Below are 21,137 nucleotides of genomic sequence, written 5' to 3' on the forward strand. Positions count from 1 at the left end.
CCCATCGTCTGGGAAGTGAGGAGCGCCTCTGCCCGGCCACCCATCGTCTGGGAAGTGAGGAGCGCCTCTGCCCAGCCACCTATCGTCTGGGAAGAAGTGAGGAGCGTCTCTGCCTGGCCGCCCCGTCTGGGAAGTGAGGAGCGCCTCTGCCCGGCCGCCCCGTGTCTGGGAAGAAGTGAGGAGCGCCTCTGCCCGGCCGCTCCGTCTCGGAGGTCTACCACGGAGGCCAGAAGCAATGTGGGGGCTGGACGTGGTGGCTCAAGCCTGTGGTCCCGGCACTCTGGGGGGCGAGGCGGGTTGATCACTTTGGGCTGGGAGTTCCAGACCAGTCTGGCCAACATGGCGAAACATGAAGAATACAACAGACAAACCAACCAACCAACTCAGTGACAACAAAACAGGTCTACCCTGGAGTCATACTCCAATTTTTTCTATTTTCCTCCCTTTCTGATCCTTTATCCCACTTTCTTTTTCTTCCTCTTCCTTCTCCCTCTTCTTTGTCAAATTGAGGATTGAGTTATTATCGCTGATCCATATAAAGTCCCTCTCACATTTATTTTAACTCCCATCCCCCATTTCTGTTCCCTGACTTCCCATGTGCAACCTTCCTAATATGTCTGATGTGCATCTTTTTGTTTGTATGTATTTTTAGAAAATGTTTATTGTTTTTGTGTGCAAAAAAAATTTAAAAAAAAAAAAAAAAAAAGTCACTCTGTGCCGGGTGCGGTGGCTCACGCCTGTAATCCCAGCACTTTGGGAGGCCAAGGCGGGCGGATCACGAGGTCAGGAGATCGAGACCATCCTGGCTAACACAGTGAAACCCCGTCTCTACTAAAAATAAAAAAAATTAGCCGGGCGAGATGGCGGGCGCCTGTACTCCCAGCTACTTGGGAGGCTGAGGCAGGAGAATGGCGTGAACCCCGGGGGGCGGAGCCTGCAGTGAGCCGAGATCGCGCCACTGCACTCCAGCCTGGGCGACAGCGAGACTCTGTCTCAAAAAAAAAAAAAAAAAGAAAAAAAAAAAAAAAAGTCACTCTGTATAGCCTTGGAAAAATTACTTTCTTCCTCAGCCTCAATTTCCTTGTTATGAAAACAAAAAATAAAGTCTTTCTCAGAGAAAAAAAAAAAAAAAAAAAAGAAAAATCATCGTATCAATTAAAAACTTTGGGCCTGGCACAGTGGCTCAGGCTGGGCATGGTGGCTCATGCCTGTAATCCCAGCACTTTGGGAGACTGAAGCAGGTGGATCACAAGGTCAGGAGTTCGAGATCAGCCTGGCCAATATGGTGAAACCCCATCACTACTAAAAATACAAAAAAAAAAAAAAAATTTAGCCAGGTGTGGTGGCACGTGCCTGTAGTCCCAGCTGCTCAGGAGGCTGAGGCAGGAGAATCGCTTGAACCCAGGAGGCGGAGGTTGCAGTGAGCCGAGATTGCACCACTGCACTCCAGCCTGGGCAACAGAGCGAGACTCCATCTCAAAAAACAAAACCAAAAACGAAACAAAACAAAAAAAACTTTGGCAAAGTAACTTAAAACAAAAATAATCTTTTTGAAGTAAGAGTTGTTATCATTCCTGAGCAAATAATGGGAATAATTAAGAACAAGGTCCACTTGGTAAAATGTCTAACATAAGGATACAATATGCTATGGAAAGCTTACCCAAATGAATTTAGCCATCCTAACAAAATCCCTTGTTTAAGGTTATAATAATTGTAATTAAAATGATACCATATATGAAAAAACTCACACAGGAAGAGAAGATCTCCTTCCTCTGTTCGTCTTCTTTGCAATTACTGGAGTTCCAAAGTGCTCTGGATTTGTTAATGGAAGCTGGTCAAGTGTCTGTATAAGAAATAGATTAATTAAATCACATTTTACCTCTAGATCAGTACCTGTAGTTCAATCCAAATAGTCCATCCGTGTCACCCTACCTCACTCTCTGCAAAATGTCTCTCTCCTTTCAGACAAAGTGAGGTACGTCTTAATGTTCGCTCATCACCATCATCAAACACTATAATAAGCACAAGATAACAGAGAATTTATGCACATTAATGAAATAAAAACTTAAAAGCACAGAATGCTATTATTGCTATTAATTAGAGCTTAATATTTGTAAGAACCATTATTTTAGTCATTTTTCAAAACCTTTACAATGAGCATACCATGCCATATTTTTCATTCTACAGATACCAAAAACACAGGTTAAATGGCTGCCCACAACTGCTTAAGTATTTCCATCTGCTTTTTTGATTTCTATCACTACAGAACCACCTTCTTAACTCATTAGCAACCTAGTCAAAGCATAAATATTACATTAACTGCAATCCTAGAAGAATGAACAAAAACCTGATTTAAAAAAAAGTATTATGGATTTTTCCACAAAAGTTTAATATTAGAGTACCCCTAACTTCCAGAAACTGACTCCTGGTATTGCTATTGAATTATTCTACTGCTTCTATTTATTTGCATGATAACCTACTACACATGTACTGGCTGCCAAATTCTAAAGTCGTAAGATACAAGTTCTTTCTTTTGTTAGAAAAGGATATAAGTAGTCTGTTTAAAACAAAAAAATTTTTTTAAAATAAAGACAGGATTTCGCTATTTTACCCAGGTTGGTCTCAAACTTCTGGCCTCAAATTATCCTCCCACCTAAGCCCTGAAAGTACTCGGATTACAGGCATCAGCCACTGTACCCGGCTGAGTAGTTTAGAAATAAAGGTTGAAATAAGGAAACAGAAAGATAAAAGTTTTTAGGGCAGGCGTGGTGGCTCATGCCTGTGGTCCCAGCTACTGGAGAGGCCATGGTGGAACAAGTGCTTGAACCGCGAAAAACCAACGCTCAACCATGGTTAGTGTGCCATGATTATGCCACTGGGTGACAGCAAAACCAAGATTCTGTCTCAAAAACAAAAACAAAACAAAAAAAAAAGAAGACAAATATAAAGGTTTTTTTAAAAAGAAACTTTAGGCCAGGAGTGGTGGCTCACGTCTGTAATCCCAGCACTTTGGGATGCCAAGGCGGGCAGATCACGAGGTCAGGTCAGGAGATCGAGACCATCCTGGCTAACATGGTGAAACCTCGTCTCTACTAAAAATACAAAAAAAATTAGCCAGACGTGGTGGCGGGCGCCTGTAGTCCCAGCTACTCGGGAGGCTGAGGTGGGAGAATGGCGTGAACCCGGGAGGCAGAGGTTGCAGTGAGCAGAGATCGCGCCACTGCACTCCAGCCTGGGTGACAGAGCAAGACTTCATCTCAAAAAAAAAAAGAGAGAGAGAAAGAAAGAAAGAGAGAAAGAAACAAACTTAAAAATATCATAATTACATAGAAGCTTTCTCAAATTTTTTACTTTTTTTTGAGACAGAGTCTCACTCTGTCCCTCAGGCTGGAGTGCAGTGGCGCAATCTCAGCTCACTGCAAGCTTCGCCTCCGGGGGTTCACGCTGTTCTCCTACCTCAGCCTCCCGAGTAGCTGGGACTACAGGGACGTGACACCCCTCCCGGCTAATATTTTTGTATTTTTAGTAGAGTCGGGGTTTCACCGTGTTAGCCAGGATGGTCTCCATCTCCCGACCTTGTGATTCACCCGCCTCAGCCTCCCAAAGTGCTGGGATTACAGACGTGAGCCACCACGCCTGGCCTTTACTACATATTTTTAAAAATCATACTACTTGGCCGGGCATGGTGACTCACGCCTGTAATCTCAGCACTTTGGGAGGCCAAGGCGGGCGGACCACCTGAGGTCGGGAGTTCGAGACCTGCCTGACCAACATGGAGAAACCCTGTCTCTACTAAAAATACGAAATTAGCCAGGCGTGGTGGCACGCGCCTGTAATCTCAGCTACTCAGGAGGCTGAGGCAGGAGAATCACTTGAACCCGGCAGGCAGAGGTTGCAGTGAGCAGAGATTGTGCCATTGCACTCCAGCCTGGACAACAAGAGCAAAACTTCGTCTAAAACAAACAAACAAAAAAATTGTACTACTTGACTATATTTAAACATTTCAATGAAATGGGGTAAGGAATTTTACAATTTATCCCTAATATTCTCCTAATCACTAACAACACATACATATAAATTTTTTTTTTGAGACAAGAGTCTCGCTCTGTCACCCAGGCTGGAGTGCAGTGGTGCGATCTCGGCTCACTGCAAGCTCTGCCTCCCGGGTTCACGCCATTCTCCTGCCTCAGCCTCTCCGAGTAGCTGGGACTACAGGCGCCCGCCACTACACCCGGCTAATTTTTTTTTTTTTTTTTTGTATTTTTAGTAGAGATGGCGTTTCACCGTGGTCTCGATCTCCTGACCTCGTGATCCGCCCGCCTCGGCCTCCCAAAGTGCTAGGATTACAAGCGTGAGCCACCGTGCCCGGCCAACAATATATTATTTTGATAATTGTATAGGTTTAACTTTTGAGACTGTATTCTGATTTTGGCATCCAAAATTTATAGTTTATTAAAAAGAAAATGCTCTCAGAAGGTACCTCATTGCCCCAGGTTATGAATAAAATAAGATACAATCTTTACTTCAGATACTTAACATCCATATTCATTTAACAAGAAAGCATATATATCATACGTACCCAAAAACAATTATCAATATTTACTACTAATTTTCACAATTTAATTTTCACAAATCTACATACTTTTTTCCCTTCTAATAGAATAAGTTAGTGTTAACAAAAAGAAATTCTACATTACATTCATCTGATATCTCAGAATTTTTTAATTGGTTACCTATGAAATTATAATCCTGAATTATTTTCTTAAAAGGTTGTTTTATTAGCAAACGCTTTGCCTCAAATCCTACACTTACCTTTAATGAATAAGTTTTTTGAAAGAAAATTATATAAAAGCTTTCAACATGTTAAATATTTATCTACTTCAATCAGTTCTCCCTCTTAGACTACAGATACCTAGCTTAGATTCTTTTACATGCAGGAGACAATGTGGAAAAAATTTAAAACTCCTGAAGCACATACTCAAAGAACCATGATTCTAAAAAAGCAGCTGTGCTATATACAGTCAATGATCCAGAAATTAATGACTAGCTGCAGGCACAATGACAGGTTAAAACACAACATCCTCCAATGATTACATCACTGATCTGCACTTAAGTAATAGGGTGCTAAATATTTGATATAAAAATTATGATTCATATAGTGTCAAGTCTAACAAATTAACCACTGTTCTCTTAAAGTTTTTAAATCATTAAATTATCACAAACCAAACTTAATATAATTCTTGTTAGTATTAGTATCTGTAAGTATAAGATTTCAAAAAGAATAAAACCTGAAAGGTTTTCAACTTTTCTTAATGCCTACAATACCAAAGATGACGATACTAGACACACACATACATTTAAATGGAGGTATGAAAAAGGAAAATGTTAATGTAAGACCAACACTCCAAAATTTATATAACAAAATATTTTCTATAATGTTTTATCAGTAATCAATGGCAGCCCTAAACCAAAATGTTCTGATGAAAAATTTCAACAATTTCAACATTTTAAACAAAATATTTCAGCAATTTTTGAATTTCAACAATTCAAAAATTTCAATAATCACTTTGAAATAAAATCAGATTTTTGGAAGGAAAAATTATTTCACTTAAATATACCTTATCATGGATAGAAATTTTTTTCAAAAAAAGGGATTGCTCAAAAGGGGATTATGACACAAACAACTATTTTACAGTTTTACATAGGAACCCTCCCAACTTTAAGGAACAAAAATAATTTAAGATTTATTTATTTATTTAGAGACAGAGTCTCATTCTGTCACCCAGGCTGAAGTGTAGTGGCATGATCTTGGCTCACTGCAACCTCCACCTCCCAGATTCAAGTGATTCTCGTGCCTCAGCCTCCCAAGTAGCTGGGATTACAGGTGCACGTCACCAGGCCCGGCTAACTTCTGTATTTTTAGTAGAGACAGGGTTTCACCATGTTGACCAGGCTGGTCTCAAACTCCTAGCCTCAAGTGTTCCACCCACCTTGGCCTTTCAAAGTGCTGGGATTACAGGTGTGAGCCACTGCAACCAGACTAAGATTTTTTTAATTCACAAAATTATACAAATATATGTTGAGTACTTTATAAATTTGTAATTTTTCAAGATTTTCTGAAAGAGAAATAGAAAACCCAACAATGGGGGGTGGGGGTGTGATGGCTCACACCTGTAATCCTGGTGCTTTGGGAAGCCAAGGCAGGAGAATCCCTTGAGTCCAGGAGTTGGAGATCAGCCTGGTCAACACAGCGAGACCCGTCTTTACAAAAAAAATTTAAAAATTAGCTTGGTATGGTGGCAGGTGCTTGTAGTCCTAACTACTCGAATGGCTGAGGTAGGAGGATCACTTGATCCCAAGAGTTCAGGGATGCAGGGAGCTATAATTGCCACTGCAGTCCAGCCTGGGCAACAAAGTGAGACCCTGTTTCTCTATTTCTATGTTTTTTATAAAACCAACAACATTATGAACTTATCAATCATGACATCCCTGATGATCAAAACCATGAAGAAGCTCCATCTAAAAGAAACTTCATCTCTTAACTTCCATGTTAGAGTTCTCATCTAAAAGAACACAACATTTTTAGGCACTGAAGAGTATCATTTTTGTAAGAGTGAAAATAATTAATGTTGTATATAGCAAGTCTAGCTTCTTTTTAGTTCAGTCTTCTACAGCATGCTAAGAGGAAAAAAAGTCAGACTACAAGGATTTAATAATTCTATGAAATGTCTTACATTTTCCAAAAATGGCTTTTGAATAGATTGTTCATTGAGTCTAGCAGAACATACATATAACCAAAAGTGGTATCTCTGTTACTATGTTAGGTATTTTGACAGTTAATTTTAGATGTGAACTTGATTGAATTAAGGAATACCTAGAGAACTGGTAAAGCAATTACTTCTGGGTGTGCCAGAGGAAACTGGCACATGTGTCAGTGAACCAAGTGGGGAAGATTCACTCTCACTGTGGGCAAGTACCATCCAATTGGCCAGAGGCCCAGACAGAACAAAAAATGAGAGAAAGGGATTTCCTCTCTCTCCTGGAGCTGGGACGCTCTTCTCCTCCTGCCCTTGGACATCAGAACTCCAGGCTCTTTGGGTATGGGACTCTGCACCTTATACCAGCAGTCCCTCAGATTATCAAGGCTTTGGCCTGGGACTGAGAATTATATCCTCAGCTTCCCTGGTTCTAAGGCTTTCTGACTTGGATGGAGCCTAGCTATTGGCACCTCAGGTCTCCAGCTTACTGAGAGCCTGTCATAGTCATTCTCAGTCCTCATAATATGATGAGCAAATTTCTCTAATACCGGAGTCTGCCACCCCCAGGTCACAAATCTGTACCAGTCCATGGCCTGTTGGTAACCAGATCGCACAGCAGGTGAGTGGTGGGCAAGCAAGCACTACCACCTGAGCTCCACCTCCTATCAGATCAGCAGTGGCATTAGATTCTCATAGGAGCGCAAACCCTTGTGAACTGCACAAGCGAGGGATCTACCAATAGGTTGTGCATTCCTTATGAGATGCTAATGCCTGCTGATCTAAAGTGGAAGAGTTTCATCCCGAAACCATCCCCCAGCACTCCCATCCATGGAAAAATTGTCTCTCAAGAAACCAGTCCCTGGTGCTAAAAAGGTTGGGGACCACTGCTCTCAGAAATCCCCTCTTGTATCAATCTGTCTATCTATCATCTATCTATATCTTATTGGTTCTCTCTAGAGAATCCTGACTAATAGGGATTAAAATATTAAAATCTATTAAGAGGAAAATGACAAAGCTGAGACTTTCACAGTAATACCAACCATACTAAACACAATAGACAAAGTAATGCCAATGCAAACAAACACACAAATCCTAACCCTAATCAGCTAGAATTCAAATAAAAGGATCTGATCAACTACTAAATACAAAGACCCATTTCCCTGTTATCACAGCACTGATACTGAAAGATAGTAAAATAATAACAGTAAATTAATTTTATCTATCTATAAATATAATTGGCTATCACTTATTAAGCTTCTACCATGTTCTAATCCTCACAACAGCCTCTACAAAGTAGGAACCATTATCCTCTTTTTATAGATAAAGAAACTGAGAATCAGAAAGTTAACTGATGAGCTACAATTTAGTTAAGGGGGTATCAAAAGACATAATAGGCATGAAACAGAAGTATAAAATGAAGCCTGAGAAAGAAGTCATGAATTCTGTCTTTGGAAAATTAAGTATCATTATTGTTATATCCATGTACAGCAGTTATGGTTAACAAAATTATAGAATTCTTCACATAATGAAGTAAACATTTTAAAATTTAAAACATACGGATGCCCTAGGTAAGACCAGTAGTTTTTAAAAAAAAAAAAAAAAAAATTATTTCATTGGGCTCGGAGGCTCATGCCTGTAATCCCAGCAATTTGGAAGGCCGAGGCAGGTGGATCACTTGAGCTCAGGAGTTCGAGACTGGCCTGGCCAACATGGCGAAACCCCGTCTCTACTAAAAATATAAAAATTAGCCGGGGTGATGGCGTATGCCTGTAATCCCAGCTACCTGGGAAACTGAGGCAGGAGAATCATTTGAACCTGGGAGGTGGAGCTTACAGTGAGCCGAGTCTGGACAACAAAGCGAGACTCCATCTCAAAAAAAAAAAAAAAAAAAAAAAAATTAACATAAACAGTATGTATTTATGTTATATAACATGTTTTAAAATATGTATACATTGTGGAATGGCTAAGCAGGCTAACATGTGGATCACTTCACAGGCTTATTTGTGTGTGTGTGTGGTGGGAACACTCAAAATCTACTCTCTTAGCAATTTTCAAGTATGCAATACATTCTTATTGGCTAAAACCACCATGTTGTACAATGCAGCTCTTGAACTTACTCCTTTTAACTGAAATTTTGTATCATTTAACCAACACTTACCCAATCCCTCACCCCCAGCCCCCCCAACCAAGCTGCCCCCACCCCTGATAACCAACATTCTACTCTCTAATAAGAGTTTGACTTTTTAAGTGAGATCATACGGTATTTGTCTTCCTGTGCCTGGCTTATTTCACTTGGCATAATGTCCCTCAGATTCAACCATGTTGTTAGAAATGTCAGGATTTCCTTCTTTTTAAAAGTCGAATAGTATTCCATTATGTATATATGTTATATCACATTTTCTTTATACATTCATCTGCTCATAGAGACTTAAATTTATCCAATATCTTGGCTATTGTGAATAGTGCTGCAATAAACATGGGAGTACAGATATATCTCTGACATACTAGTTTCATTCTTTGGTTATATACCCAGGAGTGGGATTGCTGGATCATATGGTAGTTCTCTTTTTAATTTTTTGAGGAACTTCTATGCTATTTTCCATGATGGCTATACTAATTTACTTTCCTACCAATGGTGGGCAAGGATTCCCTTTTCTCCATATCCTTGCCAGTGCTTGTAACCTTTTATCTTCTTGATAATAGTCATTCTAGCTAGTGTGAGGTAAAATCTCTTTGTAGTTTGAATTTGCATTTCCCTGATGATTACTGATATTGAACAGTTCTTCACATACCTGTGGGCCATTTGTATGTCTGCTTTTGAGAAATGTCTATCCAGGTCCTTTGCCTATTATTTTCATTTATTTTTTTTTAGATTGGAGTCTTGCTCTGTCACCCAGGCTGGAGTGCAGTGGCATGATCTTGGCTCACTGCAATCTCTGCCTCCACAGTTCAAGCAATTCTCCTGCCTCAGCCTCCCAAGTAGCTGGGATTACAGGCATGCACCACCATGCCCAGCTAATTTTTGTATTTTTAGTAGAGATGGGGTTTCACCATGTTGGCCAGGCTGGTCTCGAACTCCTGACCTCAAGTGATCCACCTGTCTCGGCCTCCCAAAGTGCTGGGATTACAGGCGTGAGCCACCGTGCCCAGCCTTTCCCCCATTTTTAAAATTGGGTTGTTTTCTTGTTATCGAGTTATTTAACTTCCTTATAAATTTTGGATATGAACCCCTTATTAAATACAGAGTTTGCAAATACATTTTCCGATTATGAAGGTTGTCTCTTCACTCTCTGGATTGTTACTTTTGCTGTGTGGAAGCTATTTAGTTTGATGTAATCCCAGTTGTCTAGTTTTGCTTTTGTGCCTGTGCTTTTGGGGTCATTAAAAAAAAAAAAAATCAATGCCCAGGCCAGTGTCATAAAGCCTCTTCCCCTATGTTTTCTTCTACCGGTTTGACAATTTCAGGTCTTAAGTCTTTGATCCACTTAGAGTTAGTTTTTGTATATCGAGTGAGATGAGGGTCTACTTCCATTCTTCTGCATGTAGATAATCCAGTTTTCCCAACACCATTTACGAAGAGACTGTCCTTTCCCCAGTATGTGCTCCTGGCACCCTAGTCAAAGATCAAATGACCATAAATAGGTGGATTTATTTCTGGGGTATCTATTCTGTTCCACTGGTCTATGTGTCTATTTCTATGCCAGTATCATGATGTTTTGATTACTATAGCTTTGTAGTATATTTTGAAATCAGGTGGTATGTCTCCAGTTTTGTTCTCTTGATCAAGATTGCTTTAGCTTCAATAGTTCTGTTATTCATAGAATCAACTGTGATAACTACAGAAGTCCCTCAGCAGCTAAGGTTAAAAAAAAAAAGAAAAAAACTCCAGGAATCTGAAAATTTAAGAAATTAACACTAAAATACATAATTACATTAAGAAAATATCATGGGAATACTAAGTCTTAGGGAAGGCCATTTATCGAGACCATCCTGGCTAACACGGTGAAACCCTGTCTCTACTAAAAATACAAAAAATTAGCCGGGCAAGGTGGCAGGCGCCTGTAGTCCCAGCTACTCAGGAGGCTGAGGCAGGAGAATGGCGTGAACCCCAGGGGAGCGGAGCCTGCAGTGAGCCGAGATCGCGCCATTGCACTCCAGCCTGGGCGACAGCGAGACTGTCTCAAAAAAAAAAAAAAAAAAAAAAGAGTTAAAGCCTATCATAGGATTAAACACATTTTTTTGGTTTACTACTTTATTTCTTAACGAATTATCTTCTAGTCAGTAGAATAGCCACCTGGGTTTGAAAACATTTTGTGGTTGATTTTGATTATAACATTTGTCATAAGCGAGTCTGACTACATTAAAAACCTTATAAACCTGCAGGACATTCTACAAAATTTTATTAATTCACCAGTTGAATCTAAACCTCTTCTACTCAATATTAACTAGAACTTACACAAAATCTGATATAACCGATGTTCAAAACAGTAACTACAAGGTACAAAATAATGTGAATCTTAAGCACTTCTTGTTACAAAAACATTAATATAGATGATAGATTTTAGTGCTAAACTTGATAAATGATCTGTGTGTGTACATTTTCAAAGTTAATTACTAGAATTACTGAAATTTTTATCCTTTACCTTTTCCTTACTTTTCAAGTATATGTTTTTATATTAGAAAAAGGCAAAATAGAGAGTACCTTCAAAATGTCTTACTGACAGTTGTATTTACCAGGAGTTAGTTGTAACATTTAACTGGACATATTAATTCCTTTTTTAAAAAACATAACTAGAGATTTGGGCTGGATAGAGATATGAATTCTAATCCCAATTTTAACACCTTTTGAATGACTGAACAGATAACACACTTCCACATATTACAGATTCCTTATCTTTAATGGCAAGGATAAGAACTATCAATGAGTAAACTATGGTAGGAATGGTAGGAAGAGGAAATACTTCTATTGCTCAAAAACAGAAACAAAAAAATCCCCTTGAGTTGGTGCTGTTTACTATTCAACATTAAAGCGGAAGCCGGGAGCAGTGGCTCATGCCTGTAATCCCAACACTTTGGGAGGCTAAGGTGGTAAGATTGCTTGAGCCCAGGAATTCAGGGCTGCGGGGAGCTATGATAGTGCTACTGAACAAAAGCCTGGGCAACAGAGCAAGATCCTGTCTCTAAAACAAACGAACAAACAAACAAGAAATAAACCATTAGAGAGTAAGATATTACCAGATTTTTTAAAAACTGAGTCATACTATATCCATAATCTCTTTCAAAATTGGTTAATCAAGTTTAACAGAAGGGAAATTGATACCTGTATTAATGTAAAAAGAAGTTAATATCACTGACTCTAATGATAACTTTAGATCACTAATGATCGCAACTCCTATTTGATCCAAACCAGCAATGTAGTATCCTCTTGTTTTATTTTTAATAATCTGACATAATTTCTGGTATCTCATGAAACCAAAAAGGTAACGGAAGTCATAAACACTTTGAATAAATTTCTGACTATACCCACATAATACTTTGCTAGGAACTAGAAATCAAAAAAAATTCCAGAAAAGAGCAATTATACCCAATAGGTAGTAGGTACTCACTGAAAGAAAAACACAGGGTGTTCATGACCCAAGAGGTTTTACATTTCATTTTACTGTTTTTTTTAAACCAACTGGTAACTCAGGTCATTATACTGTGATCATTATGTGATCCACTTCCTTCAATATCTAAATGTTCTTTATAGCAGTGCTATCTTGAGTTTTCTGAATGGAACTGTGTCTTTCAAAATCTTTTTATGAATTTCCTTCATGCACATAAGTGCAAAAATCTTTAATATTTTGAATTTTTCTCCCAAATAAATCTGTTTTTCCCTGTTTTTATAAGTGTGAACTACCTGCATCAGAATCACTGACATGCTTATTAAAACATTCTTGTATTGCCATCCCCAGGCCTACTAATTGGAGAGGCTTGGGGTCCTCAAATCCTCATTTTTCTAAGCAAGCACCAAGTGATTCTTATGTACACTAATGCTTGATACCTCAATTATATGCAATTAAGATTCTAAAGCTCTTTGAGAACAAGAATTATACAATTTCTTCTGTAATTATCCAACACAGAAAATCACCATAGAGAATGCTTAGCAGTGACTAGTTTTTAGAAACACTAAAATGCTACTCATGTAGAGGACAAAGGTTGCTATTCATAATTGAATAACTACTCTGGGATAAAGAAACCCAAAATGAGAAAACCTGAAAAGTAATCCTTCTGTAGAGCACGTGCATTTTATCAGCAAAGCTTCATAAGTAATGTGAGTACAACCTTTATAGTGAGTACAATATAAGGTGCAATATTAATATCTGGATATGTATCATATATTTTCTGGTGATTCTACACACACCTGTAATTTTTATCAGGTCTTAGTTTAATAAAGCAAACGTGTGTTTACTTAATCTCTAAGAGTTAACATTAAGCTTAGTTTTTATTTATTTTGAGATGCAGTTTTGCTCTTGTTGCCCAGGCTGGAGTGCAATGGCACGATCTAGGCTTACTGCAAACTCCGCCTCCCGGATTCAAGTGATTCTCCTGCCTCAGCCTCCTGAGTACGGGGATTACAGACGCCCACCACCACACCCAGCTAATTTTTGTATTTTTAGTAGAGACAAGGTTTCGCCATGTTGGCCAGGCTGGTCTCAAACTCTTGACCTCAAGTGATCCGCCCACCTCGCCCCCGCAAAGTGTTGGGATTACAGGTGCGAGCCACCGCATCCGGCCACTTAGTTTTTAAAATTTAACAACTATCAATAGCCACAACTAAGCTTCCTAAAAATATGTAGTTCAGAACAATAGCACCATTGTGAACCAACACTAAATTCTAGCAAGTCCAAGAAGAATCAAAGAGGTTCGAAAAATGTAGTTACACACAGCAAATTGGTACTACTAATAGAAGGCACAGGATAAGACAGAGAAATTTTTAACCAAAGCATAGTTCTTCACAACATTGAGCATCAACTGGATGTGAATGATTTTTACCCAAAGCAACAAATCAAGTAAACTAAAAGTAAACCTAAATGGTCATTCTTTTATTTCTACAAGAAAACCACAAAATAATTATACCACTTAAACCAAGAAATAAGTATAAAAACCAACAATGCTATAGATTGGATGTTATCCACAGGATTGTGTAGCTTGAAAGTACTGAGAGGAGATTTGGAAATGTTACCTAATGCTATTCTCATCAACATAATGACAGCAACTATTTAAGTACTACTTTAAGGTTTTAACTTACAAGTATTATGACACTTGTTGCTTCTTACTATTAATACAATAAAGTTATCTAAAGCCAGTATAAGCTTATGCATGGAATGTTAAGAATGCATTCATGCATTCATATTAGAAGCATCTATATTTTTCTTAAAAGTTGTTTTCTTTTCTTTTTTGAGACCGAGTCTCACTCTGTCGCCCAGGCTGGAGTGCAGTGGCATGATCTGGGCTCACTGCAACCTCCGCCTCCCAGGTTCAAGCGATTCTCCTGCCTCAGCCTCCGGAGTAGCTGGGATTACAGGCATGCACCTGTACCACCAGGCTAATCTGTGTATTTTTAGTAGAGACGGGGTTTCACCATGTTGGCCAGGCTGGTCTCGAACTTCTGACCTCAAGTGATCCACCCGCCTCAGCTTTCCAAAATGCTAGGATTACAGGCATGAGCCATCGTGCCCGACCTTGAAAACTGTTAATATGAGCACCCACACTGTATCAAAAGTCAAAAACTAAGTTACAATCACCTATTCTTAAATCTACTATGGTCAGGATTTTTTAAATCTGTAAATTGGCAACATCTACATTACTCTTACATAAACTATGTAGCAATACAGTAACGATCGCAACTATGCAATTTTAATTGCAATTATAGAAAAAGTGATCACAATCATGTGATCTAACTTTCTTGAAGAGAAACATCAAAAAACCTAAAATAGAAGTACATTCTTGGATGAAATAGACAAAAGTGGCCAAGTTACTGCGAGATAATTATTTTTGTTACCTACAGGGTATTCTTAGAATTTTAGTCAGCTATATCCAGTAAACTGACAAGAAATAATATATATTTCTCCACCAACACAATGATTCAGTGTATCCACAAAACACAGATATATGCAACCTCCAAATCAAATCTGTGTTAAATTACTTAATTACTTACCCACGGTATACCAACTAGCATCTGTCAACTTGCTGATAATAGCTTCCTGAAAAGATCCATCAGATGTCCTTGTTTCAACAATAGCTCCAACCTAAAATGTGAAATCCCAATTTCCTTACCAAATTTAAACAAATAAACCAAATCACTCCCACCAACTATATAATCTAGCTAAGAAAAATAAACACCATACTTATGATAATTGTATCTTATACTCTCTTAGAACTTTATCATTCATAGTACTTATCTATTTATCATGCAATTTGAGCTCCAAAACACTTTGACAAAAGTTAGGTAGCTATTATTACCGCTACTTTACACACTGAAAATTGCAGTTCAGAAAGAGAAAATAATTTGCAGAGTCCAGCGTGACAGTCCAGTCTCTTAAATCTTACTTTAGAGCTTTTCCACTATATCGCATTGCCTTCAAGAAAATTAAATCGAAGAACTATAAAATTACAAGACAACCAAAATAGCATCCATTTTCTTTCACAGAAATAGTGAATATTGGATTCAGCATTTGTATTTAAGGGACCTTTTAGATAAAGCTTCACCTGGAGAGATAGGGATGGACCAGTTGACCTTCTTTCAGTTTCCAGACCTTTGTATATCAGATATTAACCAAAGTGGTACTCTGATATAACAGATTTATTACATAAACAAATGGCCAGAAATGGATGGAAAACATAATCTAGGTATTCATTAAATTGAATTAGGAAGTGAACATAGTTTACTTGGTAAATCAGAACAACCAAAGATTGATGGTTATGATACTCAACTTAAAAGGGTAAACATCACCTCAGATACAGCAACAATGTGAAAAACAAAGCCAGGTATCCAGTTCAAGAATTCAAAACAGAAAGGTAGGTGAAAAACTTAACATGTTTATATATATTAAATTACCCTTCTAGAAGATGTTTAGTATTCTAAAACTTAGAATACAGCTACTGCAATATCATAACTTATACTAATTACATTTAAACCCTTCATATGTATTGTTTTCTGATTAACGTTCTCATAAAATGTTGTCTATGTAGAAATGTAAATTCAGTAAATACGGTATAAATCTATGATTATTTTAGATTTTAAACCGTACAACATACATACTCTTAAAGGACCCTTTACTTGGTCGTCTTGTACCAATTGTGTGGTATTATCCTGTTTCAGGAGTACCTGAAAAACATTTTGCACAATAATTTGCATATTACTTTTAAAACAAATACATTTATAGTAACACTGTAACAATAATGTCTTTAATTTATGCTTTCTTAGCACCATGTGGTGACCCCTGCTATAATACTTATTACATTCTCTTATTAACTGTGAGCTCCTTGAGGGTTGAGTCTTCCCTTCATTGCTATATCCCCAACAGTTAGCAAGTGTCAATGCATATTATCAGCACTTAATAACTGTTTACTAAATGAATGAACTATATAATAATCTGTAATGATTACTGTAAAAAAATACTGCCTTTATTGCTTTTTATCAAGTCACAAAAGGTTCTGATTGCCACCAAGTACACAAAGAAAAACAACAGTATCAAACTGTATTGCCTATATGAAAGGTAAACAAATTAAAACCAGAACTCTGATCCTTTATAAAGTGAAGCTAAGCAATAATCATAATATGCACTGATACAAACAAGTGCTCCCTTCTATTACACATCTAAAGACATAGAGTAACCATCCATAACAGATGGCTGGTTACTATGGTCCAAATAATAGATGGTCCAAATAAATTCAAAATCTAGGTAATGTATGATAAGACCTCCTAAAACAATCATTGTATTAATTTTAAGTAAATAAGAGCCACAATACCAAATTTGAATTGTTAAAGAATCCCAAATAGAGTAATCAAATCCTATATAGCTGACATGATAAAAACACTGTATGAAACAAAAAGAAATGAATGTCAATTGACATCCTATCCTAATAATACTTGAAGGTTCATCAAGAAAATTGAAACATAAATTTTATAATAATCATAGATACATCTATTTACCCTACAAATCACACTCCTCTAGTCAATGTTTCTCAAACTTTTTTTTTTTTTTTTAGACAGGGTCTCAACCTCCGTTTCCCCAGCTCAAGCAATTCTCGTGCCTCAGCCTCCCAGGTAGCTGGGATTACAGGCGTGCATCACCATGTCTGGCTAATTTTTTGTAGTTTTACTAGAGACAAGGTTTCAACATTTTGGCCAGGTGGGTCTCAAACTTCTAGCCTCAAGTGATCTGCCCACTCTGGCTTCCCAAAGTGCTGGGATTACAGGCATGACCCACCGTGCCCAGCCTGATTCTTAAACTTTTAACATCCATCAGAAATATTTAAAGGGCTTATTAAAACACAATTACTGGATCTTACCCCCAGAGTTGCTGATGAAGTAGATCTGGGGTGGGGAAAATTTGCATTTGGAACAAGTTCCTAAGTCAGGCTGATGCTGCTGGTCTGGGGCGACCCTTTAGGAATCACTGCTCTAGTTCACTGATTCATTCAACAAATTTTGAGTGTCCACTATGTATCAGGCACTACTCTATGTGTTGGGCATAGAACAAGTCAGACATTTCCTCCTTTTATGGTGCTTAATTATGGTAAGAAAACATCAGATATATAAGTGAATAAAGCAAACTGCAATACAGCATGATCCAATACCAATGACAATAATTTTATGACTGGCACAGTAAAAAAATCTGGAAGACCACATCAAATCTCTTTGGAGTTGTATCAAGGAGGACTTTCACAGTGTTCTTTACCACCGCAGGATGACTGTAGTTAACAATGCTATATGACATGGTTTCAAACGGCTAAGAGGAGGATACTGAATATTCCCAACACAAAGAAATGAAAAATGTCTGAGATGATGGATATGCAAACTATCTTGATTTAATCACCATACATTGTATGTATCAAAACATGACTATGTAGCCTATGAAATATGTAAAATTATTATTCATCAACTTAAATAAAATTTAAGGAGGACTTCATGAACTATATGATATACCTCTATAATGTTAAAAATGTTTGTAATAAGCATAGGAGGTATCTAAGTATAAAGTAACAAAGACTATTAAAAATATATTTATATAAGAAAATTACTGGCAGGAACCACCAAAAAAAAAAGTTATTTCAGAGCAAAAGCATCTTTAAAAAAAATTTTTTTTGAGACACGGTCTTGCCCTGTCATCTGGCCTGGAGTGCAGTGGCACAATCACAGCTCACTGCAGCCTTGACCTCCCAGGCTCAAGCAATTCTCCCACCTCTGCCTCTAGAGTAGCTGGGACCACAGGTGCCTGCCACCACAAATGACTAGTTTTTTTATTTTTTTTTCTGGACAGACAAGGTCTCACTATGTTGCCCAGGCTGGTCTTGAATTCCTTGGCTCAAGCAATCCCCCCACTCAGGCTTCCCAAGTGCTGGGACTGCAGGTGTGAGCCACTTCACACAGCCAAAAATATACATATATATTTTTAGTCTCCCTCTGTCACCCAGGTTGGAGTGCAGTGGTGTGATTTTGGCTCACTGCAATCTTCACCTCCTGGGTCCAAGTGATTCTCCTGCCTCAGCCTCCTGAGTAGCTGGGACTACAGGTGTGCACCACCATGCCAGGTTAATTTTTTTATTTTTTGGAGATGGAGTCTCGCTCTGTTACCCAGGCTGGAGTGCAATGGCATGATCTTGGCTCACTGCAACCTCCGCCTCCCGGGTTCAAGCAATTCTCCTGCCTCAGCCTCCTGAGTAGCTGGGATTACAGGTGCCTGCCACCACACCCAGCTAATTTTTGTATTTTTAGTAGAGATGGGATTTCACCATGTTGGTCAGGCTGGTCTCGAACTCCTGACCTCAGGTGATCCACCCAACTCAGCCTCCCAAAGTGCTGGATTACAGGCGTGAGTCACCGCGCCTGGTCTAATTTTTGTATTTTTAGTAGAGACAGGGTTTCGCCACATTGGCCAGGCCGCTCTTGAACTCCTGGCCTCAAGTGATCTGCCCACTTTGGCCTCCCAAATTGCTGGGATTACAGGCATGAGCCACTATGCCCAGCCACAAAATAAACTTTTTAAATGCTTTTTTACACTGTCTTGAAAACATAATTCCTGTTGTATTTGTATTGTCCTAAACACTGAAATTGTCTCTACCTGAACATTAAATGAGGGAAGAAAATAGATTACAGTCCAAGTACGCTACCACAAATAGTTAAGATCCAAATGACACGAAATATCATGAGCATGGTATTTTGATGGTAGCATTTTGGAATAATTTCTCCTTTTGAGTTCTTTATTTCTTGATTTTTGATGTGCTTTTCCTGTAAGTTTGGTTTATAAAGGGTTTTCATATAATGACTCAATAAAATGCTGATTTGCAGTCTCTCTCTCCCCAAATTTCTTCCATCTAGAGTTAATAAAACTATTGCATAAAAACAAATATTACCTTAACTTTCACCAGCCTTTTCACAGTCTTAATCTTTGCCTCACAGAAGGCACCTCGGTACTTGGCACTGACATCAGTTCCCACTGTCAGGTAGGCAGGCTCATCCGCCGCCTGGTGAAAGGAACATAAACTGTGAATGTTATTACTATGCCTCCCTACTCCAACCTCAAGTCTCATTAAAAGGTTGTGTTTGAAGCATTAAGAATATTAAAATGACTTGCTTATTAATATCATTGAAAATTTGAAAAATATCCTAAACACTTGATTAGCAACCTTTCATTTTATAGACTGATGTCCTGATATGATAAAATGTTTTAAAGTTGTAATTCAAAATTATCAGTGAGTAAATACAATGTTTTTTCTCCAGATACAAAATTTTTCAAAAATTCTACTATTATATAAGCAGAAAAATAAGAAAAAAAACAGAAAAAATATTTCATATTACACATATCATAAAACTAAGTTATTCATTTATAGCTTCCTGAAATTTTTCAAATTAAAAGAAATATTGCTACTAATATTAACACTAACAATACATAATTGTTTATTGACATAGCCACATAAAGGTAACATCTTTACATAAGGAAAGTATCATTTGGAAAATTCATTTGCTAAAAGCTGCACTTGAAAGGTTTTAAGTCTGAATTCAGCCGATGAATGCAGATACGAACTGATGGCTCAAGACTTGTAGGCGTACCTAGGTTACCACACTAATCTTCTTAGTATAAAAAATAAGCGTTACTAAGAAACATCTATTTTCAGCAAATGGACATGACCAGAATGACACATAGAAAGATGTAAGAAATGTCACTCTACCACTCATTTTAATTTTTACAGTAACAGGATGATTGCTATCTCAATCTGTCATTTCACCTTTTTTTTTTTTTTGGAAGTTAAAGTGTATCCATACAAGTTCAACTTGACATTGTTAAGTGCAAAGTTAACAGTGTACACTTTGGAGATACGTTTTTAAGTAGAAAATGATTTTTTGTTTTCTAATAAGTTTTCCCAAGTAATATTAAAGAAGGTTAAATATGTCATTTACTTCGAGAAAATAGAAAATCACGAGAAAGTTTGGGAAAATGCTATATTTCAGAGCTTAATATACTGAAACAGTAAGTAAGACAGGAATTGGGTACCTTTTAAAGTAAGTGCATTTATAAAAAATACAAATTGAATAGGAATGCTTTTGGCAAATAAAAATCCGACCTGAAACATTCAATGGCCACAGCATTCAAGAATGCTATATGAGATCCTTTCCCTTTAACCATCCACATACTGATATTTGCAGTCATCCTCAGTAGAATATATATCTTTTTAGGATAAGTATATGTTTTAAAATACTTACTGGAAAGATTTAACTGAAACTATTATTATAGTTCAACTTCAAATATTTTAGCCACATAAGTTCACTTTACACACAAAAGAAATGATACCTTCATTACTTAATCCACGTATTCTTTCTTTTAGAAAATCGCATTGCCACTGGGGAAGAAAAAAATTTACAAAAAATCCCCCAAAGAACCAAAGCAGGACAAAAGCTTTACTTCTGCAAAGGTTGCTGCCAACACAGGAAGTGTTTAAAAATACTATCCGAATGGACAGTAATTGAAAGGCTGCACCAGCCTTTCCAAAGTACTGCTACAGAGAGGGCCCAAACTCCGCATTTAGACACACAGATCATTTCTCACCCATTCAACACATCCTCCTATGCCGAAACTGCTGATCAGTAGGAACATCAATTTTGAGTAGCAAAAC

General features: G+C 37.9%; 1 protein-coding gene across 2 annotated transcripts in view; it reads right to left on the minus strand.

Moving 5' to 3' along the window:
* ARID4A (AT-rich interaction domain 4A) overlaps positions 1-21,137 on the minus strand; it is a 77,974-nt gene that overhangs the window by 55,314 nt on the left and 1,523 nt on the right. For both annotated transcript variants that reach the window (XM_032179694.2, XM_032179693.2), the window contains exons 3-7: positions 19,380-19,490; positions 16,063-16,128; positions 14,959-15,049; positions 1,933-2,012; positions 1,749-1,843 (exon numbers count right to left, since the gene is read on the minus strand). In XM_032179694.2, coding sequence (XP_032035585.1) covers positions 1,749-1,843; positions 1,933-2,012; positions 14,959-15,049; positions 16,063-16,128; positions 19,380-19,490 — 443 coding nt within the window. The remainder of the gene's footprint in view (positions 1-1,748; positions 1,844-1,932; positions 2,013-14,958; positions 15,050-16,062; positions 16,129-19,379; positions 19,491-21,137) is intronic.

This window comes from Hylobates moloch, unplaced genomic scaffold (genome assembly GCF_009828535.3).
Source record: "Hylobates moloch isolate HMO894 unplaced genomic scaffold, HMol_V3 SCAFFOLD_16, whole genome shotgun sequence".
NCBI classification, from domain to species: Eukaryota; Metazoa; Chordata; class Mammalia; order Primates; family Hylobatidae; genus Hylobates; species Hylobates moloch.